Source organism: Halichoeres trimaculatus, unplaced genomic scaffold (assembly GCF_033239565.1).
Source record: "Halichoeres trimaculatus isolate MK-OKI-2021-1 unplaced genomic scaffold, fHalTri1.1 fHalTri1_scaffold_16, whole genome shotgun sequence".
Classification (NCBI taxonomy): domain Eukaryota; kingdom Metazoa; phylum Chordata; class Actinopteri; order Labriformes; family Labridae; genus Halichoeres; species Halichoeres trimaculatus.
In genome coordinates, this window is record NW_027437194.1 from 31,851,910 (window position 1) to 31,878,850 (window position 26,941).

Below are 26,941 nucleotides of genomic sequence, written 5' to 3' on the forward strand. Positions count from 1 at the left end.
CCTCGTTTCAATTATGAGTGGAACTGCGCACAATAGGGCTGAATAATTAATCGATTTTAAACCGACATCGCAATGCAATAGAATGCAATTTTCAAATCGCAAACGCTGCAATTAGAAAAAAAAGTTTCATGTACACAGACCTGAAGGGAATATAGTAACTTGTACTTGTCGTCCCTTAAAACCAGCAAAAGTCAAAATGCTGTTTTTTTCTGGCAAAAAAAAAAAAACCTTTGGGCTACAAAGATCCATCCAGTGGATCGTAGAGTCACACCCCTTTGTCACTTTTTTCTGTATGGTTTGTTAGTCTTACTGACAACTGGAGGTCAGTAAAATTTCACAGTGTTCCTTTTCTGTTTCAATTAAGAAATGCAAAAAAGACTTTTTTAAATGTCAACAGTATCTTCTGTTGGTTAGTCATACTAAAAATGACTTCAAACTTGTGTTAAGTGAACAATGCAGAAGATAAATGTCACCCCCCCAAAAATTGTATGCTAAATCGCAATCGCAAAATCGGTCTAAAAAATCGCAGTTAGATGATTTTCCAAAATCGTTCAGCCCCAGTGCACAACTTAAGTATAGTAAAACATAATGTCCATCCAGACGCTGCTCTCATGATGATGCTGATTCATGAAAATTTGTGTTTTTATTCTCTGGTCAAAATGTAGGCTGTGATCACACCAACTCAAAATGGGCCCCTCCCTCCTGCTGCACTCTGACACGCTAGCAGCCGTCTTGATGCCTCCGCAAATGTCGGTCAAAAACTCAAAACATCTGCACTGAACTCAGAAATAACAGCAGAGCTGTTCAAATATGAACGCCAGAGTCCAAATGTGTGGCGGCGGACACATATGAGATGAGGGAGGTGTGTTGTTATGACAAGGGTACATGTTTTTGCGAAAAAGGTGTTTCCATTGCACTTTTGCAAAAAAGTTTGGTATCGAAACTTCCCAAAAACCACCTCTTGAGAGCGTAACAAACTTTTTATCGAAATTTGAGAGGTTTTTCAAAAATGTGGTGTTTCCATTACCATTTCTTTATTGCAATATTTACGTGTTGCGCAATTCTAGGTGTAATGAAAACACAGCTACTGAGTCCTTTCAGAAGCTTGAAGTCATCACAGCACTGGATCCAAACAGAATGCCTGATCCGACACATTCTGGTGTTTCACTCACGTCATCAAGCCAATCCGTGGGATGCAACAATTAGGATAAAACAGGAAAAGCAAACAAAAGCTGATGAGAGATAAAAGCCAGTCAGAGGCCGGTGAGTAAGAGTCGGTCAGGAAACCCAGAGAGCCTGAAGAGCAGTGACGCAGAAGGCATAAACACATGCAGCACTGTCTAAATCAGGGTTAGCCAAGAAAAGAAGGCGCTAAGGAACAGACTGGCTCTCTGCTCTCTGTTTACATAACTGCTTCACTTACTTGGGATGCCCATTATTTTAAAAATGCTAAGAGAGAAGAACAGGATGAGAGATCAGCTGTGTGTTTGTGTGTGTGTTTGTGTGTGTTTGTGTGTGAGTAAAGTGTGCGTCATAACACTGGAAGAGGTTTACAAGAGTTACAACCCATGTTATCCTTTGGTCTTCACGTCTACACGTTTGATTCCTGTCTTCAGTTCATCATTGTTTAGTTTTCAGACAAACACTCCAGTACCACACTGACCTGCTGCACATCACAGACTCTGATGACATTTACACAACAACTACACATCAGGACAAACCAACAGAATGTTCTTTACCATTAAATCCAAGACATGATGAAACGGTTCCTCACAGAGACCAAAGAAGTTTGATGGGTCAATCAGCCACAGCCTGGCCCCCAGTGGAACCAAACAGTCTATTTGAACTATTATAAACATGGTTGGCTCATGTCCACATCAAATCTAGCTGTCAGTAAGCGCCCCCTGTTCCCCTGACTGTGGATCTTTCTTTCAAGTCATAGGTTGATGTACTTTCTATTAATCATAAACTAATCAACAAGAAGAAGAAGTGTCTGCTCAAAGTAAACTTCATCAGTCCTACCTTTAAACAGTCAGAGGAGAGAGACTGGAAATGCTGAAGATGGGACTCTGCATTTAAAACCAACCGGAGATGAACGCTTTTTTAATCTTACCTGCCACTTCTACGATGTCTCCAGGCACAATGTCCCTGGCCTTGATTCTCTGGACACTCTTTCTGTCCTGACGGTACACCTTCCCCATTTCAGGCTCATACTCCTTCAGAGCTTCAATAGCATTTTCTGCATTTCGCTCCTGGTAAGCAGAGGAGAAGGGAAATGTTATCAAAGGATTAAAGGGAAGCCTCATACACTGTAAACCAGAACAGGTTTACTTGAAAAATGCTTATAGACCTTAAAAAAAACGAAGTAATGAAATAAGTGAATTTAACTCAACATCTTAAGTAGTTATGATTATTATGGAAAATCATTCTACTGAACGTCTTTAATCAAATAAACCTGATGCTTATTTGTTACAAATTAAATGTTAAATAACGTCAAAAAATGTTGCATATCACTTTAAAACATAATAAGCAGACCTCACTTAAAACTGAAAGATGTGATATTAATAAATTTGCCTCATGAATCAAGCAAGTGTAATAATAGAAAATTAAAGCAAATCTGAACAATTAGATGATATAACTATTACAGTACTGCTGGGTCCCATATCCACAGTGTTCCCTCCTCACTCATGGTTACAAACGCCGTCACAACAAAAATCGACTCTAATTTCACAACTTGAGAAACCGTGAGTGAGGAGTGAAGACAGTAGATATGAGACCCTGCAGTGCATTGAAATAGTGTCCCTCAGGGGCACAGGTTGTTTGAGCCTCACGACACTGACTGGTGGTCCGTGCTTCATGGTACAGGGTCTTGTACCTTTTGACTTTAATAGTGTGCCTGATAGTTAATATATTTATAAATAAAATGTTTGACACGACTATCTTGGTACTTCGGCCAGTTTTGAAATTAAGTGTAAAAAGTTATATTTGTTTATTTTTGACACAGTCAGTCCACACCACGTAGAGCATGGACAGTTGATCGATGCCACACGGAGCACAGACAGCTGGTCCATGCTGTGGCACACAGAAACAGTCCGTATAGTGTGGAGCACAAACAGCCTGTGCCACTGCTGCATATCTAGAAGTACAGCAGGGTCTCATATCCACTGCGTCCCCTCTTCACTCACAGTTACAAAACACAGTCACAAACGAATGATTTTAAGTTGTGCTTGCTTAAACAATAACAAAAGTTAAATCCATTCAGAAATCATCATTTTCAACACTGAAAACTAAGAGATTTAAGTAAATTGAACTTACCAACAAATTTAAAGTTTTCCTAGCTTAAGCCAATTGAGAAATTTGAACTTTGGGGTTTACAGTGTATGGTGTTATTCTGTTATGCAAAGTAAACCAATGGAAGTAAACTTAACGTAAAAAGGAACAAATAATTAATGTGAGGAGTGGTTTATTATAGAATGAAGAGCTGAACTCTGCAGCTTATTATAAAAAGCAGAAATATGTCCCCCTTCTTGCTCATACAGGCCCCTGTTCATCAGCCTTTACATGCACTTTTCTGTCAGTGCTGACTTCACCTTTCCTGCCTGATTGCTCTCAGTTTGGACAGTTTGAGTGGCAGAGCTCAGCCTGGCTGACGGGCAGCATTCTACCACTCGTGGAAAAACAGGGAACACAACCCTGGGACCTTTGAAAGGATAGTAACAAGGACAAAAAGACACTGAGACAGCTGACAGCAAAGGTGAGAGTTTTCAAGGTTAAAAGAAGCTACAGAGGGCAGACTTCACAGTGGGGTTGGTTGAGGGGTAAGGACACACTCAGACCCAATAAAGCTACAGATCCATCCCCATCACCTTCCTCAGCTTCTTTGGCTCATAGACTGTGGCTGCGGTTTGAGCCCAGTGAGCGGGACACTTCTAAAGTGGAGCCCTGATCTCGGAAGGAAGCAAAAAGTAAAAAAAAAGTCAGTCTCTAATTGACAATACTTTATGATCAACAGTAACTTACATGGTGATCTCTGTCCTTTTTCTGTCATGTTTTCCTCTAGGTACCTTCTTCTTCAGGTTTATTCATTTATGTTCGTAAAGGGTTGGCTGCGTTAAATATTGTTGCCGCAAGGAATTGTGGGACGGCATCGTCTCCTTTCCATTCGGCAAGGATGGTCAGATGTACCCTATGCTAAAGGAGATTTGAAAGGAAGCAGTGAATCTCCTTTCCTTTGCGCCTGGAGAATTCGAACAGCTCTTAACATGGCTGTCACTTAGATACTCCCGGGTCATTACACTCGGTTAGGAACCTTCCTAAGCAAAAATGACTATTCGACCACAGCCAGAGTTTGCTTTGAAAAAGGTGAACACTCAGGTCACACAGAAACCTCCGAGTTCACAGTCCACTGGGGCACAGACCCACCCAACCTCACAGGTGTCTTCTCTGACCAGAGACACTGTGGGGTGACTAACAGCGCAGATAAGTAACTACCTCCAAGTTATTCATTAATGCTCCCTGAACTCCTTTTATCTAACACCATGAGATTAATGTAACCTAATACTAGGATGGACAGTATAAGGCCTGTTATAACATTAGTGTGGATAAGTGTCAGGAGAAAAACCAACTAGCTGTCTGGGTTAAGATGAGTGCATCCATATAAGACTGTTGCTGCTTTTGCTTTAATGCTTTGTGTCAGTAATTAAAGAGTACGTGGACAAATCAATCGAGCCTCTCAAAGGAACTGAGACAGTTACTCCTTGGGGTACAGCCAGACTTGGCAGCCGCATGCTAACACAGTTGCATAAAGAAACGTATTCTTTGTGCCTTTAACAGAACTGCTACTGAAGACTGAGTGTTGCTCTGCCTGGTCAGACGGTAAGCCTTATGGTACTGCCACACCAAATGTGGATTTGCGGCGCAATTACATACAAAGTCAATGCAAAGACGCGTTTAGATGCCAATTCGCCTTGGCCGGCACGTTTGGGGCGTTTGTGCGTTTGGAGCGTTCACGCATTTGGGCAGCAGACGCGAATTCGCTCCAGTTGAAAAAATTGAACTTTTGACATGGATTTGCGTGAAGGCTTGCCGTGGCCGCCAATCAGCGATGACATTCCCCCACTACGTCATTGATTTGTTGCTGTTGGGGGGGGGGGCCACCACCTGCTCCGGCGCCAACTCCAACGGAAGATGGAGGAGAAAATAATCTGTGTGGTGTGTCATCATCCAGAGTTATACGATACAACATGTGTACTCTACAGAGACCGGGAAAAAAAGGAGCAGGCTTGGGTGAAAGTTGCTGAGGAGACATGTTTTGAAGGTAAGTTCTGTAAACATTCGTTCCCAGCTGGATTTGCCTGTACAGGTCATCACTGAGTCCGACTGTGTTTTCCTCAGTGGAGTTTTGAGCCTGATAGAGAGGAGGAAAGAGTGGGGCAGGGGCAGAGCCAGGGAAATGATGGAAGTTCTCTGCAGTCCTCTCTTTCCTCGACCCCTTCATTATCCCCAGGGAGACCTCCGGGAACATGGGTCGGGGGTTCGGGTGGTCAGGGGTTCGGGGGGTCGAGGATGAGATCAGCAGGGAACAGCCAGGCAGGGCTGGTGGATTACCAGGGAGAGGCAGCAGGCCTTGATTGTGATCTCCAAAGCTTTCACACACTCTCCTGTCATGCTGTTGAAACCGCAGCTCATTGTTTTTCAGATGCTCTTTTGGACTTTCGGTCTTTAAATAAACGGGCTCTCTACTCCGCATGCGCAGTGCCGTGCTAACGCGCGTTCGCCCCTCAGCTTGTCAAAGTAGTCCAGCGGCGAGACTCGGACGTTCAAGCGGCGCGTTACAGGCTATTCGCGCGAATAAATTGGCGAGTTCGCGTTTGGTGTGGCCGCACCATTAGAGATCTCTGAAACATGAGGTCAGGGTATGTATCAAGGCAGAGGGAAGTAAAAGCAGGCCAGATTTCCTGTGTGACTAAGACATCAAGCAGCATATAGCACATGTGGGTTTCCTAAATCTTATGCTGCAAACTGTCAGCGTGGTTACATTAGATTTCTACTTCTTTAAATTGAAAACAAAAATAATCTTGAGATTTTTCAATCTCTGGACTTTGTTTTCTATCTGCTTTCAGACTTGTGTTGAGCCTTTACCTTTGTAGCCATAACTGTCAGCAGCCTTTACAGAGGAAGGGAAACTGTAGGGGCACATCGTTCCTGTAATGTCTTGTTTTGGAGTTAACAGTTCAGTATTTGTGCAGCATTCGTTTTTAAAGCCCATTGAATTGTTCCCTATTGAGCAATGACTGCAGTTTGTAACGTGAAGGATGACTCTCAGCTTGGAGGGAACGATCGGAACATTCAAAGAGTATAAAACATTCAGCTGAACGTGAAGAGATGTTTAATCTGTAAATGTGATGTATTTACCTGCCAGACTCCTACAATGGCATTTGCTATGAGGATAAGAAGGATAACAAAAGGCTCCACGAAGGCTGTGACGGTCTCTTCCCCCTCCTCAAACCAGGCCAGTACCTAAACATGGAGCAAAGAAAGAAATCAGGAGTCATTAGACACCACAACCAAAGAGTGGATAAGGTACAGAGCTCAATGACATCATTACCAGATAACAGATATTAGGTGGGCCCAGTGTCAGACAGCAACACATGAGTAGGGACCAGAGAGGGCTGAGCCAACACTGTCACACATAAACCACCCTGTAGATCAACACTCACTGGTGTCATGAACCAAAGCAGTACAAATTATACCTGTCCATCTTTGGGCCTGTCATGTTCTTCTTAGGTGGAGTGTTCAGTGTAGTGACAGCAGGAAACCTCAGAGAGATGAGCACGCTCCTAAGGAGTCTTTGTTTTTCTTTGACATTTCTTAACATGTGACGCATTCTGCTTCCTCCAGAAATACATGGGATCATCATGAGGTAGCATTTCTTTCTAACTACATACTTGTTGGATATTAAAGGATTTACAAAATCTTTGTTAAACAACAAGCAGAGGCAGCAATGACTGGTAATTCTCAGCAAGAGCATGTATACACAACCATCGAAGACCTTCAGACAGAGCTAGTTTCAAAATGACTATCTGTAGTGGGTTACCTCAACTCTGACCTGTATGAATCAGTTAGACCAGACATTCATGATGAAAAACTGTGAGGAAATAATAAACTAACACTTGTGACTGGAAGTATTACAGAAACAGCAGTGAAGATGAACACCAACAATATTTTAGTAACAAAATACCATGAATTCATGTTATTTTCCTTAAAACACCCACAACTTTGTTTGGCAACAACAATTTCTCATATTCCTTGGAAAATCCCCCTGTGCACTAGCCTTTCACTGCTTTTAAATACAAGGTCTGACCTCAGCTGATCTAAATGGAGTGTTCTCCTCCATCAGGTGTGACAACAGCTGCAGACAGTTTGTCATATTGCTAAAGCTCAACCACAGCACAAACCTGGTCACTTATATTGGTTCAAACGCTGGTAATAACACTGGAAAAGGTGAAGGGAATGAATTAACTGTTTGGTTTAAATAAAAATGTGTGTGTGTGGTCGGTATACTTACAAAAGATATGCAGGCAGCAAGCAAAAGGATCCTCACGAGCAAATCTTCAAACTGTTCAACGACAAGTTCCCATAGGGACTTACCTAAAAGCAAAAGCGCACTTTATGTTAAAAAAAAGCATGAAAATGTTTCCCCTCCATTAGAAAAAAAGTGGATTGTAAAATAGTGAACAGAGACAGGTGCATCCCACACAGAGGTCCACTCACCCTCCTCAGCTGGCAGCTCTGCAGTTCAGACCATTCAGAGGGAACAGAGAGAGGACACAGTTACAGTCAGTACTTCAGCACATATACCAGTGGTAGGCTAAATGACAAACACGGAGGGTCTAATGAAGGAAGTTCAGACATCCACCAAGTGACTTTCCTAGCAGAGACATGATCCCAGTATTTTAACACACAGCTGGTGACGTCAATTTCCTTTTTTGTGTCGTCCGTTACAAACCCGGTGCCCTGGGCCATGACACCGGCAAACTGAAGCTCTATGTTTCTCACTGAACCTGTGTGAACCAGCTCCTTACCATTTGGTCCGAAACGTTCCCGTTGTTTCTTCACCTGCTCCGAGCTCAGCCCAGTGCTCTCATTCACGTTGAAAAAGCTATAAACTTCGTCCACGGTCTTCGTGTGTGCGTTGTCCATGGTGTACGGCCACTTGAGGACAACGCTTGTTCCGTCCTGCTGGTCCCAACCTGAAGCTGTCACGGTTCTCTCCACCTATGAGTCACACCAGCACTAGAAACCAGATCACCTCGAAATGTCCGACAGGGCAGCTCTGTGTCGACTGTTACCGGCTAATTAGCTGTGTCACAGACGTGCAGGTGCCTGGTGAAAGTGGAGGGGTTAGCGGCTCGGGGGCTAACGGGCAGCTAACAGGCTACAGCTAAGCTAACTGTTGTGCTTCTTTGGATCCGCTTGAATTCGCCGGCTGAGCTCCGCTAGCTTTCCTGGAAAACCCACAACCAACGGTTCATACTACCATTCCGGTCTCATTGAAATGCTTTCATACCGTCCTCGCCTTTCGAAACAACGGCGTTCAGATTGAAATTGGTCCTACCGGATAATTTAGACATGTGGCTAAGTTACAGCTCAGCTCCCTTCAGCCGCTCTGCCTGCTTGTTGCGGAATCACTGGCGTCGTCCGCGGCACCAATCGCGTTTGTCCGCTGCAGTTCTCGCGTGTGTCGAATGCGGTGTTCGGTGTCCGCATGTGGAATCAGCTCATTGGCTGGAACAACCGGAAATCCTAGCGTATGTGTGCAGAGCCGGCCCAAGCGGTTATGAGGCCCTAAGCAAATTTCATTTGGTGGCCCCCTTGCACTGAAGCACAGACTTCTGTTAATGAATGCTTTATCATTCACACATTGCTCACCAACACTAAATCTCTCACATACAGTATATCTCTTCAATATGATGCTAAGCACTCATAATTTTTTATGTCTTAGAGATGTGGTCTTGTTTTGATTTGCACCCTCAGATTAAATGATGCAGTCATTGCTGTTTACTATGAACAAGTATCATTTAATTGCTTCTGGTTTGCAATCTGAAAATATTAACACACAATCACTGTACTCAGGAGCTTCATAAGAGACAGGATGCTCTAACTGAAGTTTACAGTTTACAGTTTAATTTAGCAGACGCTTTTGTCCAAAGCGAAGTTCAACACAAGCAAGAATTTAGATGGAAGGAAAACCTTGTTAGTGCGACAACAGTGCTACAAGTTATTCAGCTGCAGGTGCTGCTATTAAGTGCAAGGTTTTTTTTTTGTTTTTTTGTTTTTTTTTGTTTTTTTTTGTTTTTTTTTGGGGGGGGGGGGGGGGGGCACAATAATCAACAAGCCAAGAAACCACAATTAATTTCTGCAACAGTATACCTCAATCTTCAACAAAATTCAGTAATAGTGCTGAAAAAAAATCACAAGAGCTGAGTCTTAAGCTGCGTTTCCACCAAGCAGTCTGGGTCGGTTCAGTACGGTTTGGGACGGTTTGGTACAGTTAAGTCTCATCCCGTTTGCGTTTCCACAGCAAACTGTGCCCTCTCATGGTGGGCGGGGTGTAAGCCGGATGCCGGAAGCCTCAGCTGGTAAACAATAGCGCTACGCCATAGCAGCTTACCCCACGATTAAATCCAACAAAGAAGAAAACGCGACACAGTAAACAAAGAGCACGGATGGAAAACATGCAGCATTTCGTCCTCTCTGTGATTTTCATGTAACTCTCTGTTACAAAGTGCAATCAAGCTTTGTTTTCAGAGAAGTCTGTGTGCCGCCAGGAGAAATGCAGCCGCAGTCGGGGTAAGTGACGATTCTTTTGACCAATCAACCGTCTGCGGTGTTGTTGCTCCACCTCCCGAGAGCGGATCGGTTCAGTCTGGCACCCATATGAAAGGGTCCCAAAAAAGTGGGACGGCTCGTCTTGGTTTTTCAGGGATCCGTCCCAGGATGAGTCAGTGGAAACGCCGCCAATAGCGCACCGTACCGAGACAAACCGACCCGGACTGCTTGGTGGAAACGCGGCTTTAGACCTACTGACTCATTCTACCCCTGAGGGCAAAGAGGAGAATGGTCAGCTCAAGTGCACAAGTGTTCCCTGAACAGATAAGTTTTCAGACTTCTTTTAAAAGTAGAAAGGGACTCTGTGGATCGTATAAAGTTAGGTAATTCATTCCACCATTTGAGCACAACAGAGGAGAAGAGTCTGGCTAGTGATTTGGAGCCGCGCTGGGCTGGGAGCACCAGGTGTCTTTCACAAGCAGAGCATAGTGGGCGAGAAGGAGTGTAGATCTGGATGAGGGACCCCAGGTAGACAGGAGCCATTCTTGTCAGTGTTTTGTAAGCCAGAAGAAGAGCTTTGAATTTGATTCAAGCTGCTACTGGGAGCCAGTGAAGAGAGATTAACAGCTGAGTGACGTGTGCTGTTTTGGGCTGGTTAAAGACCAGGCGTGCTGCTGCATTCTGGATCATCTGCAGAGGTTTAAATGTACACGCAGGAAGGCCTGCTAGGAGGGAATTGCAGTAGTCGATGCATGATATCACAAGGGCCTGTACCAGAAGCTGCGTGGCCTGTTGTGTCAGGTAGGGTCTGATCCTCCTGATGTTATAGGGGGCATATCGACAAGACCGTGAAATTGAGGCCACATGAACCTTAAAGGTCAGCTGGTCATCAATCATGACACCCAGATTTCTAGCAGAGTTTGTGGGCACAAGTGGATTGGAGTCAAGCAGGACATTGATCTGTTGTTGAACCGGGGAACAAGCAGGAAGGACAATGAGCTCAGTTTTGGACAGATTTAGCTGAAGGTGGCGTTCCTTCATCAATATGGATGGTTCCTTCATCCACGTGGAGATATCAGCCAGACACACTGATATCCGAGCCGAGGCAGTTGTGTTAGGAGGAAAAGACAGGAAGAGCTGAGTGTCGTCAGTATAGCAGTGGTAGGAGAAGCCATGAGAGTGAATCACTGCACCAAGTGAGGTAGTGTATAAGGAAAAGAGTAGGGGACCAAGCACTGAACCCTGGGATACCCCTGTTGATAAGCCATGTGATTTAGACAATTCTCCTCTCCATGACACTCTGAAGGATCTGTCTGTGAGGTAGGACTTGAACCACAACAGCGCAGATCCTGAGATGCCAAGTTCAGAGAGTGTGGAGAGGAGGATTTGATGGTTAACTGTGTCAAAGGCAGCAGACAAGTCAAGCAGTAGTAGGACAGAGGACTGACCAGCAGCTCAAGCCAGTCGCAGTGATACTGTGACTGACAGGAGTACTGTGACTGACAGGAGTGGTCGCACCTGAAGCCAGACGGATAGGTGTCGATCAGGTTGTTTTTCAGTAGATGCTTGGAGACTTGGTTATAGTGTTTGCTCAAGTATTTTTGACAGGAGTAGAGGGCTGAGTGTTTGAAGGAGACAGTAAGGAGTTAAACGCCATAAACAGTTTTTTTGTGTCAGTGGCAGCGCAGATCTTGTCCTGAAGTGTGTGATGGAGTAGGGATGGAAAGATTGCAAAATCCACAGTTCGGTTCTTATCACAGTTTTGTAGTCACAGTTTTTGGTTCAGTTTGGTGTACATTGTTGTTGTTTGTTTTTAACACCCAAGGCAGTACAGCAGTGTGTGCTTGTTAGGGGGCACATGGCAGAAAATAACAGTTCACAGGGGGTATATCAGTGAAAAAAAATGAGAACCACTGTAGACCACCACCCACTGTCAGGTGTTTGCCACCATTGTCCTAAATAAACAGGATATCTTTTATTACCAAAACCCATTTATGATTCTATAACAACTTATCCGGCAGGATGTGAAAGCACTTTAATTAAAGTTATATATCTAATACTAATGTATGATTATTGCTGTTATCCATGAATTACCCAATGTACTCCTTTACAAAGATCAGCATGTTGTTATTTTTGATTGACAAATTACTGCTATTACCTTTCATCCTAAACAGAAAGATGTTTTTCAGTGGTTTTATGTTTGGATACATTTCTGACTTCTCAGAGAATTACAGTTTTCGGAATCAAATTTGGGAATTGAAATATGAAATCAGTTCGAAACTCATCACTCCTGTTCAAAAAAATGAAGTGCAGGAAAATCTCTGAAAAACAAAGAGTCTGAGTCAAAGTTAGAGTTATCAAAGAGAAATCATTTCTCTTTTCTACCTTTGATGCTGACATACAATAAAATGTATTTTTAGGTAACCATTTTAAACACAGGGTCAGTAAACTCTTGAATAACAAATCCATTGGAAATGTATAAAAAAATCGAATATTGATTTGAACTGCTGACGCTAAAATTTACACACACACACACACACACAACACACACACACACACACACACACACACACACACACACACACACACACACACACACACACACACACACACACACACACACACACACACACACACACACACACACACAGAAAAAGAACCAGCATAACTGCTGATGCAGAGTTCCCCCACTCTGCTGTAGTGCTGTCTTTATTGTCAAACTAATCCTTTTAGCAGAATTTGAGATAGTTTCTGTCTCTGCAGCCCACGGTATCTCCTGTCCATCAAAAAGTTATTTCTGGACACTGTGATTAATGTGTGCTCCTACGATCAGACTCTCACTCAGTGACAAGGAAACACTGTGTGCCACTGCAGACCATCAGGATAAGAGGGGGAAACTTGAGCCCAATGAAATTATTAAAAAAAAACATCTACAACTGATCAAAGGCTGGAGCTTTGAAGAGCAATCAGTGAGCACAAGACTTTCATGGATTATTCACCTTTACCACATATATTTAACCATAGCTTCTTTGCCCCGTAACGCCAGTTAACACCAGGGGATCTAATTTCGTGGTGCAGCGCAGGGGGCGCAAGCCTGGCGCACACTGCGCAGTGCTTATTTCGTGCGGCGCACCACCGTGCGCTGCCAATTTGACAATTTGGTAGACCGTCTGCGCAGAGATGGGTGTAACTGTAACTGTAACTGCGCGCCAGGGGGAGTTGACGGCGCACCAGGGGGAGGTGTCAGCAGATTCATGTTGGCGCAGTGACAATTTCGTGCCAAAAACAGTGCAGAAAGTGCGCTGAAAGCTCGCCAGCTCTAACCTGGTCTATCCTCGGCGCAAAGCGGAGCGCACCCTGCAGCTGTAATTTGGTGTGGATATCTAAACAGAAACATGAGACAAAGGTTGAGTTTGCAAAAGAAAAACACATCATAGTTTATGAAACTCCTCCACTTTTGTATTAAAATAGATTCACAGATAACTCTAAACTCTTTTCATCATTTTTCAAGTGTTAAAAAACAAATATACAAAGAATCATACATGTATGACAAACATACTTTATTCTTGATCCTTAGTTTGTAAGAATTCAACAAACCACAAGGCTCTTTCAAGCCTGACCTCACTAACTTTTTAAGGGAACTCACTCACAGCTGTTTGGGTCAATTTAATTCATGTTTGAAACAAATAAATACGTCACAACAAAGACAAGGGTTCAGAATGTTTTCTCCCTCGTAATCAGAGTCATGAGCACAGTGTGAGACTGTTTCTGTGCTTTCTGATCAAGACATTCCTCCTTATGTTTTAGAAATATGTGATATTTATTTTATTTGACAGATTCTATAAGTGAGCCAGCAGAGCAGGAGCTCTAACAGCTGTGGATTTCTTTGCTGACAGTGTGGATGGTTTTAAGTTGATTGTTTTTCTGTTGTATGTGGGGGCAGCAGAAGCAGATTTTCAATCAAAGAACTTTGACGCTTTCCTGGGTAGAAACATGCAGCTGAGATGCACTATACAAGATTAACAAGAGAAAGTGAGCTGTGCAGAAAGGTTTGGGTTTGTATCCACTGCCTGTATGTGCTCACCCTGGAGTCTTGGAGGAAGTGACGGTCCATGGTTGCAGTCAGATTGGTAAGGCTGGTTTCTTTTGATCAGACCGTAAATAAAAGATCTTAGGACATTGAGGACAAAATTAATGTTGGCTCTGTTTATGTCTGACTCCAGGGGATACAAACATTTTAGCTATGTTGCAAGGGCTTGATTAGTGTGTCTTCCTGATCAGGCTCAAGGGATTTACCATTCAGTGACTTTTGTTATTCACCCAGTTCAACACACTTTGGAACATTCAAACTTTCACTTAAGTTTAGTACACCTGAGCAGAACGCTACAGTTCAGGAGATGAGAAGTCTTCTCATTTGTTTCGCACTGAAAAGCACTTTGTGTATCCTTTCACCCACAGTCCCATCAGCTGTAAAACCAACCCTGAAAAATCACTGTTTCATTTTTAGCATCAGCACGGTTCTAGATAATCAGCATTTGTTGGAAAACGAACACATGCTGTTCATGAGGTGAGATAGTGGCAACCCTGTGTCCTTTTTCCAGTAGCTGTCTATCTGTGGCTTTAGGCATTGTTGATCACCTCAGAGGGGCTCATGAAGCGCCAGTGAACATTCTGAGGTAACCCCAGGATAAGAGTTTTAAAGGTTTGGCCTCCAGGCAACCAGTGTCCCCTGTTATTGTGGGTTACTCGCGACCCAAACATGTCTTTTCTGCTGACTCACAACTTAAGTCTGTACTCTGTATCCACTCACAGAGTTTGCAGTTCAGTCACTTTTCTGAAAAATATTACAGTTGGGATTTATGTGGACTAAAGTTAGGAGCTGTGCATCTTCTCTTTGCACAGCACATAGAGAACTAACATCATGAGGCTCTTCTGAAGACACTCATCTTTGTGTTTATTTTGGTACCAAAAAGTGGTATGTCATCTTTATGGCCAGTTTGTATCTCAAGTAACTAACTAACTAATGAAAGTCATATTTAATTTCAATCAAGAACTTTCATTCTGTAGCATATCTGTGTAGAAAAGGCTCTTTTAGCAGCATTCAGCTAATCCAGTCATTTTCGCGTCAACCATTTTGTCAATGTGACGTCATGTACTGTTTAGTATCAGTCAATCACATAACCAGTTCAAACTCCCTTCATGAGTTTTAAAACAATAGCCTAATTGGAAAAAATCAATCCGGTGCTCTCGACCCAAGCTAAGAAAGAGCTGTTTAAAAAAAAAACCTGTAAGTGTAACCTGTAATATTGGCGGTGATAATCTCGTTTTAAAGTCTGAATGTCCATAAGGCATATACCTACAAGGGAGACTTTTTAAAGATCATGTGGGAACTCCTCCGATCCCCTTAAAACAGGACGTTTTTTCTTTTACAACTTGCTGCCCTCCAGTGGACAACGATGACACTGCATGTTGAAATTCCTAGATTTTTCGTAATATTTTATGTAAATGAATGTATTTAAACTATATTATGAATTTACCATGGACTTAAAGTAATATTGATGCGTTAAAAATACATTTTTTGTGCTTAAATGACGGGTAAAAACGTTATCTAATCATTTTCTGTCAACCGAGATTCTAAAACCGTACAAATACGCTATGATTCTAAAGAGAATCAGCTTAAATTCATGTTTTCACAGAGGTGCCAGAGGTGCCAGAATTTAATGTCTTTTCTAGAGAAACGGCGTCGAGCCATGGAACACCCATAGAGGGAACACCGTAACAGACTAACGCGAGTTTTGCGATGGTTCACATCCGGGGTCAGAGTTGACATTGCACATGTGTGAATGTTGCGGCAACCATTCACTAACTGTCTATTTAGGTACACTTTGGCTCAGTTTTCCCTCATATTCTTTTTGTGTGTCGGTGACCAGGTCTACCGGCTGTCACGGGGGTTGAGGAGGTGGCGCAGTTGGCGCAGTGGTTCCTTAAAGTGTGTTTTTATGTTTAGTTTCTGCTCCGGGTTAGTGTCCATGGTTGAGCTGAAGGAGCAGCTTGCATCGTTAGGCTGTGAGGGGTAGATCTGACGACTCGGCGTGACATGCTGAAAACCTCACCACTTATAAGTGCCTTCGTTAGACCCGGACTGGCGAGAAACGGTAGGACACCTACAACGATATGTGACGTCAGGGTAATCTACGCCTTCCCTTGTGTTTTAATCCTTCGGCCTTTTCGGGGTTTAATGTGACTTGAATGACCATGTTGCGCTTCCAGGTGGTTTTCTAACGTTCCTAAACAAGATGTCTGAGATAGCAAAGGAGCAGCAGACAGCCCAGCAGCTGAAGAGAGCAAATGAAGACTGTGAGGATTGTACTGAAGGTCTGCAGGCTTCTAAAAGAGTCAAAGCAGAGACTGAACCCGCTGATGGTGACAGGAAATATCCCAAAAAGAAAGTCGTTCTCCTCTTGGCCTACTCTGGAAAGGGCTACTATGGCATGCAGGTACATGCTAAAGCAGGGCTCTCACATCACTGGGTTTTTGTTAGGCTTTCTTGGTATTTGCAGCCTCAGACATGTATCATGAAAAGTTTTCTGTGTTTTAGAGAAATCCGGGAAACGCTCAGTTTAAGACCATAGAGGGGGACCTGGTCACTGCGCTTGTTAAATCTGGATGCATTCCTGAAAACCATGGAGAAGACACGAAGAAGATGGCCTTTCAGAGATGTGCCCGAACGGATAAGGTAAGGGTTTTACAGCAGCAGCAGGCCAACGAGGATCATGTTTCAAAGCAGACTGTGGCTCAGTGTGTCAGGATCATGCATCACGTCACACAAACCAAATCACACCAAACCAACTGTGTTGGTTGTTCCTGGTGTGTCCCATCACCAATTCCTGGTCTTGTTTTAGGGTGTGTCTGCTGCTGGCCAAGTGGTGTCTCTGAAGCTGCGACTGATTGATGACACAGTTCACAGAATCAATGAGCAACTGCCATCACAAATCAGAGTACTGGGTGAGATTATGGTTCTTTATCCTTTAATTAATGCATTATTAACTAAATTAATTTCATATTAATTAATCTCCCCTGACTTTGCTTTACCTGAATGTTTACCCCACCAACTCCCCTTACAGCAGTTTTACAGCCTAAAGGAGTGTTGTTTTTTTTCCTCACAGGTCTAAAGAGGGTGACCCAGGGTTTTAACTCCAAAAACAACTGTGATGCTCGCACGTACACCTACATGCTCCCAACAGTGGCCTTTTCCCCTAAAGACTATGACACGAGGGATGTGACAGGCTTTCGCCTTGAGTTGGAGACGCTTCAGAGGGTGAACCGTCTGTTCGCTATGTACAAAGGCACTCATAATTTCCATAACTTCACCTCTCAGAAGGCAGCAAACGACCCCAGTGCCCGGCGCTACATCACAGAGATGTGTTGTGGAGAGCCTTTCATCTGCAGCGGTACTGAGTTTGCTGTGATCATGGTGCGAGGCCAGAGCTTTATGTTGCACCAAATCCGTAAAATGATCGGCCTGGTGATTGCAGTGATCAGGGGCTATGCAAAGGAGGAGGTGATGGAGCGGAGCCGGGGGCAGGAGAAGGTGGATGTGCCTAAAGCTCCTGGACTTGGCCTGGTTCTTGACAAGGTTCACTTTGACCGCTACAACAAGAAGTTCGGAGGGGATGGGCTGCATGAGCGGCTGGAGTGGGACAGCGAAGGAGAAGCCATCAAAGCCTTCAAGGAGGCTCACATTTACCCCACCATCGTAGAAACAGAGTGCCAGGAGGGCTCCATGCTCAGCTGGATGGCCTCGCTACCAATCCACGACTTTGAAGCCTCAACTCCAGATAAACCAGAAAAAAAAGAGAAGGTACCTGGACATTTTAAAGACTGTGTATCAAACCATGACATTTGACTGTGAAGAAGCCACATTTTCTGACCTGTTTTTTCATTGTTTGAACTCTCTCTCCCCAGGACAACGCTGAGATTACAGGAAACGACTCGGACTAGGTCATCCTACCCGTTGATAGCAGAGACATTTTCTCTTTGAAACAGTCTTTCTTTGTGGGAATGAGCTTTTTTTATGTTTGACAGTTTATTCTACAAGATTTACTTTTGTGTGGGATGAAATTCTGTTCTTCTTATGTGTCTAGAAATCAGAGATTTTAATAAAAACCTCATCTGTGCCATGATTTCTTTTTGTTTATCTGTTTTGATTTAATAATTTCTGCTGATTAAACTGGCTGTCAAGTCCTCACAAAATGTCTCGGCTGTTCTGTACACATAGCATGGGAACATAGCATGGGAACAATGGTGTTTTTTCCTTTTCACTTTACAAACTCAAGCAAAGCCAGAGCCCATGAGATGTAAATCAAAGAACATACAAAAACAAAGCAATAGGTGTCTGTGCTTGAGGAAATCTCAGCCATCAGACACATTGGCATTTTCCAATATTGATTTTTTTTTCTCACATAATTCTGAATAAAAAATATGGAATGTCTGACTGAGGCGATGGCAAAGGTGACTTAAAATGAGTTTCATAATCTTTTAAAGGCCTCCTGAAAATTGCACATTGGTTTTAGCAGGTCATTAGTTAAAGTATAGGCGCTGGTTAAATGTCATTGAGTCGTATGTGTAGTGATTACTCCAAACTCAGAAAAAAACAGCAATTAAATATAATCACATATAATTACATGAAAAACAAGGTCACTAAAGTTTGCCCAGTTGCAATCAAGCTGTTTCCCCGCAGACTCACCGCTTAATGTTCACCCTCCGGCCACTAGGAGACGACACCGCTGTTCGCTTTCATGGAGCAGCGTTGCATTTAATGGCTCCTGAAGGTGCGGTAACTAAGATTATTTATTTAAATTTCGATAACTATAGTACCAAAACAGACAAATATATACACGAAACACTTGAGTTACATGTACCTATAGCCACACTACTGATTTTTATATTCAGCCTCCTACAACTGTGAACAAATCGGACTCTGACTGCGTGATCTGTGTTTGTAATTTAACGGGAAACTATTTGTTCGTATTCTTGAAAAAGCACGTGAACGCGACATCGATTCAGTAAACATGGCGCCGTCCAAGAAACGCAGCGTGAGTTCGGCCCAAACAACAGAACCGAGCTCAAAAACAGCCAAAATGGACCTCAACAGCAAAGTGGACGAAATCCTGAGGAGCAAAAAACACGCCAACGACGTGTTTGACCTCCTCCAGGTCCTCCAGGTAACGGCTCCATGTCTCACTGGTGTTCCAACGAGCACACACGCTGCTGACCTGTTAGCATCAACACACTGTCCGATTACTGAAAGGATGTGTGTGTGTGTGTGTGTGTGTGTGTGTGTGTGTGTGTGTGTGTGTGTGTGTGTGTGTGTGTGTGTGTATCACATGTTTCATATGTTTGCAGTCGGAAAAAGAAAAGTCTGTCCTCGGTGCTGTCGGTGCGTGCTGCAGGCTGTTCTGTGAGCTGCTGGAGCACAAGGAGCTGTACCTGGGCTCACTGCCTGCAGAGGATGATGCTCTGAGGGGTGAGTGTCTGCTCGGTCTGACTGATCTTATCGTGGCTCTTACTATATGTTTGTCTAAATGAATCTCTAAATGTGTGATAAAGACAGTCATTTCCTCACAACAATGTGAATATCATTGTATGTCTCATGACTTCTTCATACCCTGAGTTATTCTTATTTTTTGTCTGATATGTTCTGGATGTTTGTATAATGTACATGAATTAATGTGTAAAGTTATTTTTTAATGAGTATTTCTTATTCTATGACTGTATTTTCCATTTTGTTTTCCTTAGTAATGCTGTAACCACAAAGTTCCCTCATGGGGGATCAGTAAAAGATAATTCTATATTACTGTATTCTATAGTATATATTCTGCACTATATCTATCTACTCTATACTGTACTAATAGTCTGTGTGTATTTGGTCGTGGTGCAGGGTATTTTAGTGCTGAGGATAAGTACTGTATATTCATGAGACACCGATACAACAGCTGTGTGGAGATCCTGCTTGAACATCTCAGCCATGAGCAACATGAAGTGAAGGTGAGTTCACTGACATCATCATCGTCATCATCATCACCATCATCATCATCATCAGGCCTGTTGTTTAGGGGCTGTTCCCTCATTTTGCACAAAGAGAAGACTTGTATGACAAACCACTGCCATATCTCTGACGTGAATTTAATCTTTGAATGTTTGATATGTATTGCTCTTTACTCATGTGTGGATTAAAAGTTAAAGTGGGAGAGAACACAGTTTTTAATCTATTCTTTTTTCTGGTAAACTCTAGGAGAGCGCTCTGGTCTGCTTGATGAAATTTGCAGAGGCAGAGGGACAGAATCCCCTGGAGGACTTGGACTGGACTGAACACTACAGCTTTCCAAGAGAGCTTATCCTGGTCAGGATTTATGCCATCTGACCCTGGCAGCAGTGGATTACCTCAACCTTTCTGGGTTAATGTCAGTCTGATGTTCATTTATTTTGTGTTTTACCATCAGGCTGTGGTGGATAGACTGCTGTCCAGAACTGTGGACAACTCTCTGCTGATCTCCAGACTCCAGGAGTTCCTGGAGAAGGACGACGTGCGCTACTATGTCATGAGCTCCATCCGTGAGAACGTGGGACAGGTCATGGACAAAAGCAAAGGGGTGAGGAGACTCTGCCTGTGTCTGTGCTCATTTGTTCCTCTTGTTCACGTCTTGTTTTTGAGCTAGATGACTGAGCTGTCCTTTCTTCTCTCAGGCTGTGATGCCTGTGTATCAGAGCAATGTGTTCACCCTCATGTCCAGCATCAGTGTGCCTGCCAAGGAATCAGAGCTCACCAACTTCATGGTCAAACAGGAAGGTAGAACCTGGTCTTCACAGCATCACAGTATGATTTATAAATATTTGATAATAAACTCTGTCTCTCTAAACTTTGTGGAAGGTAAATTAATTTTTCTGGTACCTGGACTCGAACTCAAACTAACGTTCATTGTTTTCTTGCAGCTAAGCACCAGGACTGGAAAGCTGCTAAATTGCTGGTAAGTTAACTGTTATTTTCCTACATAGTGTTTCTCATGAGCAGCTACTTACAGGGTTATATCTCATCACAGGAACATAAGCGTGTCTTTGAGAGGATGTGGCTCGGCTTTCTCAAGTATAAGGTGCGACACAAACAGGGCGCAATTGAGATCCCCCATTAAATGAACGTTCTGAACCCTGAGTTTCACCAGCAGAACTAAGCTCTGTCTGTTTCTTCAGCTGCCGAGCAACATGTATAAGAAGGTCCTGGTCATTCTTCATGACTCCATTCTGCCCCACATGAGTAAACCCACGCTGATGATTGACTTCCTAACCGCTGCGTATGGAGTTGGTAAGTTGCTTGTGTGCTTGAGGCTGCATTATGCTTTCTGCACAAACATGACGCACGAGAATGATATGCACAAAACATTCCATGCATCATCCATTCCCAAAAGTGCAAGGGTACTAAACTGGAGCAGAAGAAGTTTTTGTTACAACATTTTTTTGCCAGTTCCTCTTTCCTGCTGAGTTTGGACGTAAGTTCACACCAGGTGTTGTTCATCACTCAGTTCTAACAGTGATCTCTGTGTGATGAATCATAGAAACGCCAGGATTTGTTGGACTTCTGACACTAGGAGCTCCTGTTTGTCCACACGTCTCTTTGAGGAAGTTAGAAATTTTGGAATGTGCATGGTCTGAGGGGTTCACCGTGAGCTCAACACAACCAGGCTTTATTTGACCAAGCTGGCTCAACAAAGTCTAAAGCTCCAGGCAGAGACATCAGGTCTCACAAAGCTGGATCTGATCAGTCTCTTTCATGGAGAGGATCAAATGCACACTGTCTGCTTCAGTCAGACTGGCCTCAAGGAGAAAAACAAAACAAAACTGAACGCTGCTGCTGCAGTTAAAAAAGAAAGGAAGCTCACTGAAAATGGTGTGTTATTTCATTAATTCTTACAGCAGAGTGGGTTATCACATGAAACACTGCTTCCTGTTTCTTTTTGAAGTTTAACAGACACATGCTGAGCAGGCAGACCTCCATGTAGTGCAGGAACAGGGGAATAACTCAGTGTTTGGGTTGACAGAATCTTAGAGGTAGATTGTTTTGGTGAGAGTGTTCCTCACTGCTAACTGTTCCCTGATTGTTCAAACACTTGCTGCTCCTTCTGCAGGCGTCTGATCCATTGAGTCATGGTGCAGAGTTGTTGTGGGCTAGTTTGATATGAGAATGGACATGATTTCCTGATGCTCTCTCATGTTGTCTCTGATGTTTTCATGTTAATACAGAAGTTTTTCTCGGTAAATGACAACCAGCTTTCAGGAGGCTTACAGACAGCCTCTGGTGGTTTTATCACAAGGTACAAACAACTGAAAACCCCATCTTTAAGATGTGGTAAATGTCACATGACCTTTCTGATGATTTAATGATTGTTCAAATGTTTGAGAGTCATGACTCATCGCTACTTATTAGTGTATTGATCTGATTAATTGTGGGTACTCAGTTGTATAATCTGTTTGTGGCATTTGATGGTTCTAAAGAGATTTCTGTACTAAACATAATCAGGACCATGATAAAACGACTTTCCAAAAGTTACTAACAGCACGAGCTGATGATCTACCAGTGGACGACTTCAGCAGCAGGTGTTGGTACTGCTCCTGACTTTGTCATGGAGAACTCTGGGTTAAGGCTTTCTCCACAGCACCCCCCGGTCTCTTGTATTGAGAGGGTAACAATGCTTATGATGATGAGAGGCCTCATTTACAAATGCTGTTTACAAACAAAATGGGGCCTGAAACTGGTGCAGGCCTTTCCCCATGGAAAGGTTGTGATTTATGAAAATATACTTGGCAGGGGAATGTGTGTATGATGACTTTGATTCTTGCACTCAAATATTTTGGGGACAGGAGAAACTGGCGATACAGACCGCGAAGTAGTGAATTGGAGCTTCCACATTTAATCACAAAATATAAAAAATTACTAACAGATGGCCACCTCATCATCATCATCATCATCATCATCATCATCATCATCATCATCATCATCATCATCATCATCATCATAATCATCCAAACCAATGTTTTCATTAAGGCTATAATCACACATGTATTGAACTGTTTCTAATAAGTCACTGTCATTATGAAAATATATAAACTTAGACAAATAAATAGAACAAAAGTCTGCCACACATACATTTCCTCTGTGCTGTCTCATCTCCATCTTCCTGGACAGAACTCACTGGAGTGGAAAGAAATGTTATTACTGATGTAGAGTTAAACTGAGACTGAAACAGAAACCATAGAGTCTCCAGTTTACATTAATGTCTGTCAGTATGTCTGTCACAGAGACACAGCTTCACACAATTCTCCTCCACACTCAGCACATATTCTTAAGCTGCTTCTCTTCCTCAGCCGCATGTATTTATTCTGTAAATAATTCCAAGTTGGAGATGAAGTGGTCTCTGACCTGATCTTTAGGCCTTTTTATCCTCTGAACTGGTCTCAGAGCAGACCCAGTTTCAGCAGTTCAGAGTTGTTGTTAATGGATCAAACCTTTGATTAATGATAATCCAGAGTGAGGCTGACTGATGTGTGCTGTCTGAAAACAGATGAAGTCAGTGTGGCTTAGAAACAGGGCAGCAGTGACGTGGTGTTATTCTCTGGCTGTTGTGAAGTTCGTGATCCCCTGCTGCAGTAAACTACCCATAAGTCCATTTGATCCCTCACTTCATTCACTAACTGCTCTGTTTCTGGGTCAGGAACTTTCCTTTCCTCCTCTAAATTTCTAGTTTTCCCCTCGATCCAGCTCTAGAAAACCTTTGATCCTTGTGTTAACCATGTCGTTGTCCTGATGTTTTCCTCATGTTTCTGTGGAGCAGGTGGGGCGATCAGTCTGCTGGCTCTCAATGGCCTATTTGTCCTCATACATCAGCATAACCTGTGAGTATAGGTTTGCCTACATTACAGAATATAATCACAGTACTGTATCTGGGGACCTGAGCCCACCGCTCCATCCTAATTTGAAGGAGACAACTGATTGTGTGCGCTGGTTTTTCAGAGATTACCCTGACTTCTACAGAAAACTGTACAATCTGCTGGAGCCTTCTGTTTTCCACGTGAAGTACAGAGCCCGCTTCTTCCACCTGGCTAACCTCTTCCTCAGCTCCAGGTGAGATGATCTCTGAGGGTCTGGACTACCGTTTGTCTTTACATAACACTGGGCGGAAAAACAGCAGTCTGTAAAACAATTTGTTGTCAACCTGCCCACATGTTTTAGATTGCCAGATGAGTTTTCTCAGGACGCCTTGTTAGTCTCTCACTGCAAAAACTGAAATCCATAAAGTCCTCCTTTCACTTTCTTGTGAAAACTCAGAAAATGTCTTATTTCAAGCATTTTTTGTCTTTGAATATTATGATAGAGTATAATCATATTTAATATTCTGAAATCAGACATTTTCCTGGACTCATCTGGTGAATGTGGCTCAGATAAAGACGTGGTGTTTGTTAAAAATCAGACTCTTGATGGGGTTGATGTTTTTGCAGTGTAGTTTTAGCTCCTCTGGTGTTAAAGAGATGAAATTCTTCTGTGTGTGTTGTCATTATGTTCCCTTCCATTGTTCACACCACCTTCTATCAAACTGTAAAGCTGTTGTCATCGGTGGTCAACAATCATTCCTGCATGTCTATCTGTCTGTGGTGTTAGTCACTTGCCCGTGTACCTCGTCGCTGCCTTCGCCAAACGTCTGGCTCGTCAGGCGCTTACAGCGCCTCCAACAGCTCTCCTCATAGTTCTGCCCTTTATCTACAACCTGATCCGCCGCCACCCGTCCTGCAGAGTCCTCATCCACAGGCCCAGCAAAGGAGATGGTGAGAGCCAGTGGGAGTCCTTAACTTTACTTCAGGAGCAAATAACCTTTGAGATCATCAGCAGGTCCAGTCTGACTTACTGTCATACTGAACCACTTCCTGAGGATTTCACTGAAGTGCTCATTTATTAATGTTTGCTTCTGTTGTCAGAGCTCCTGGAGGACCCATATCTCATGGATGAAGAGGATCCTGCTCAGTGCTGCGCCTTAGAGAGCAGCTTGTGGGAAATTAAGGTGTGTACATACTGAGCTGAGCTGTTTGCTCTGTTGGCATTTGATTTCTGTCAGACTGATGAAAAACTGTGATGAAGGAATGCACAATGATGCGTCTAACTCTTCAGCTCCATTGAGGACTCTGGAAGTGTTTGTGAAGGAGACTGAGATGAAAATCAATGAGTCTTCATGATCTGTGAAAGCAGAGACCTCTGCAAGAGACAATTCCTCTGATCTGTTAGTGAACGTCTAAAACCATCACAGGAAACTGTTTTCAAAACACAGTAGAAACTTCAACTTCCCTTCATATCAGTAACCTACCTGTCTGTCAGTCTGTGTGTCGTCACTTGTTCAACAGTACATTTGTGCCACTTATGACACATTAAGCTGTGACTGAAGAAAGTGAGCTGTGATGTTTTTGTCTAGAAACATAAAAAAAAGTGTTTTGTTTTTTTACCAACATGACAAGGTGAGAAAAGTGGCCAGATGAACATTTTGTCCACAGGGGGTGCCAGAATCACATCAAGTGCTCCTGACAGCAGCTTTGACAAAGGTCTGCTTTGTCTGATTTTAAGTGAATGTTTTACCTCTTCTCTCTTCAGACACTGCAGAAGCACCATCATCCCGATGTGGCTAAAGCTGCCATGCTAATCAACTCACCGCTTTCAGAACAGGAGGATGACATCAGTGAGGTTCTGGAGATCACAGCGTATGAGGTGATACAGCATCTCTGTCTCTGTCAACATCCAACAGTCACACAAACCAATCATGCCAGGACTGATGTTTTTCACCATGAGTAACATCAGTGTGTCTGTTTTTATCCCAGCTGATGGAGAGCGACCTGAAGCAGTCTCAGACTAAGAATGTCCCCCTGGAGTTTGAATCTGCCACACACTTTCTAAAAGGAACTGTGTTGGGACAGCATTTCTGCCTGGAATGAGTTCATGGAAAAACAAAGAGCTAAATCTAGTGTGGGTCATATATCTTGGACCAGGAGGAACAGGAAGTTCAGAGGAAATGAGTGTGATGTCGAGCCATTTTGTTATGCTTATGCTTCTCTGATGGGTCACCTTGCACACCAATAAAACCTTTTGTGAAGCTCATGTTAGATTTTTCTCTTTCTTTCTGTAGAATTTCACATATAAAGCATTAATGGGATTTGCTTATCCCATACTGGCTTAAAAATGTTTCATATCACTAGCGTATTCATTTGAATTCCTCCTTAGATTGGATGATTTCATGGTCACAGTTCATCGAATCCATGTGATATCTTTTTGAACTCATCCTGATGAATCCAATCATTTAAAAACGTCAGCTGAAGAGTTGTTGAGTTTCTGCTGAATGTACAGAGCTGCAGCTTTAGACAAAGTGCATAGTGAAAACAGATGTTTAAATGGATTGTTCAGAATATGCTGTGTGTTAAACTTGTCCAGGTGATTAAAGGACTCTTCATATACCACCACATACCTTTATCTAGGATCTCCTGTTTGTGTTTTATGATCATCTGGGTAAGCCGAGCCATATGGACACACAGCAGGCAGCCTAAGGAACAACATGAGAGAAAATTGAATCATAACTGAGACTGCTCAGAAAAGAGCAAGCTGTCAGTGAGACCACTGCAGACCTTAATGAAGAGCTGAAAGCAAGGCTCTAGGAGAGGGAATGCCAAACCCAAGCAGAGCAGAGCAGCAGCATCCAGGCTAAAGTCATATCTCTGGGTTTATCTGAGCATGGACAGGATGAGAGGGACCCAGCAGCCTAATGTATGTGGGTAATTACCTTTATTCAGTTTTTTTTGCACAGTTTATGGTAATACCGTATTTTACTGAATATACTGCACTCTGATATATTTTTTAATTATTTCAGTGAACATTTACCTTTATCAGTTATTGAATGCACACTCATATCTTTAAACAACCTTTATGTCTTTTGAAAACTAATGCAGACTGCAGGATACTGAATGCATTATGAGTGAGACATAGCCTGGAAACAATCAGCATGTCTTTAGACAAAGGGAAGGAAATTTC

At 43.0% G+C, this 26,941-nt stretch overlaps 3 protein-coding genes across 6 annotated transcripts in view; 2 read left to right on the plus strand and 1 right to left on the minus strand.

The window, feature by feature from the left end:
* atp2a2b (ATPase sarcoplasmic/endoplasmic reticulum Ca2+ transporting 2b) overlaps positions 1–8,760 on the minus strand; it is a 30,476-nt gene extending 21,716 nt beyond the window's left edge. The window contains exons 1-5 of the mRNA XM_074689875.1: positions 8,085–8,760; positions 7,774–7,791; positions 7,568–7,650; positions 6,415–6,519; positions 2,114–2,252 (exon numbers count right to left, since the gene is read on the minus strand). Coding sequence (XP_074545976.1) covers positions 2,114–2,252; positions 6,415–6,519; positions 7,568–7,650; positions 7,774–7,791; positions 8,085–8,202 — 463 coding nt within the window. The 5' untranslated portion in view covers positions 8,203–8,760. The remainder of the gene's footprint in view (positions 1–2,113; positions 2,253–6,414; positions 6,520–7,567; positions 7,651–7,773; positions 7,792–8,084) is intronic.
* Positions 8,761–15,599: 6,839 nt separating this feature from the next.
* On the plus strand, positions 15,600–18,035 carry pus1 (pseudouridine synthase 1). 3 transcript variants are annotated; one of them, XM_074690463.1, is made up of 7 exons: positions 15,601–15,709; positions 15,839–15,986; positions 16,102–16,328; positions 16,430–16,567; positions 16,734–16,836; positions 16,998–17,692; positions 17,797–18,035. In XM_074690463.1, the coding sequence occupies exons 2-7, from the start codon at positions 15,929–15,931 to the stop codon at positions 17,830–17,832; spliced, it is 1,257 nt and encodes a 418-aa protein (XP_074546564.1). In that variant the 5' UTR covers positions 15,601–15,709; positions 15,839–15,928; the 3' UTR covers positions 17,833–18,035. The 3 variants fall into 3 exon arrangements, with proteins under 3 accessions (XP_074546565.1, XP_074546564.1, XP_074546563.1); XM_074690464.1 differs by having other exon boundaries at positions 15,600–16,018; XM_074690462.1 differs by having other exon boundaries at positions 15,601–15,986.
* An 827-nt stretch (positions 18,036–18,862) lies between these two features.
* On the plus strand, positions 18,863–26,038 carry noc4l (nucleolar complex associated 4 homolog). 2 transcript variants are annotated; one of them, XM_074691109.1, is made up of 15 exons: positions 18,863–19,055; positions 19,237–19,357; positions 19,772–19,878; positions 20,126–20,233; positions 20,334–20,483; positions 20,578–20,680; positions 20,824–20,858; positions 20,931–20,981; positions 21,079–21,190; positions 23,715–23,775; positions 23,894–24,004; positions 24,482–24,702; positions 24,853–24,935; positions 25,517–25,630; positions 25,741–26,038. In XM_074691109.1, exons 1-15 carry the CDS (start codon positions 18,903–18,905, stop codon positions 25,852–25,854), a joined length of 1,644 nt encoding a protein of 547 aa, XP_074547210.1. In that variant the 5' UTR covers positions 18,863–18,902; the 3' UTR covers positions 25,855–26,038. The 2 variants fall into 2 exon arrangements, with proteins under 2 accessions (XP_074547210.1, XP_074547211.1); XM_074691110.1 differs by having other exon boundaries at positions 18,866–19,055; positions 24,539–24,702; positions 25,741–26,035.
* The last annotated feature ends 903 nt before the right edge of the window (positions 26,039–26,941 follow it).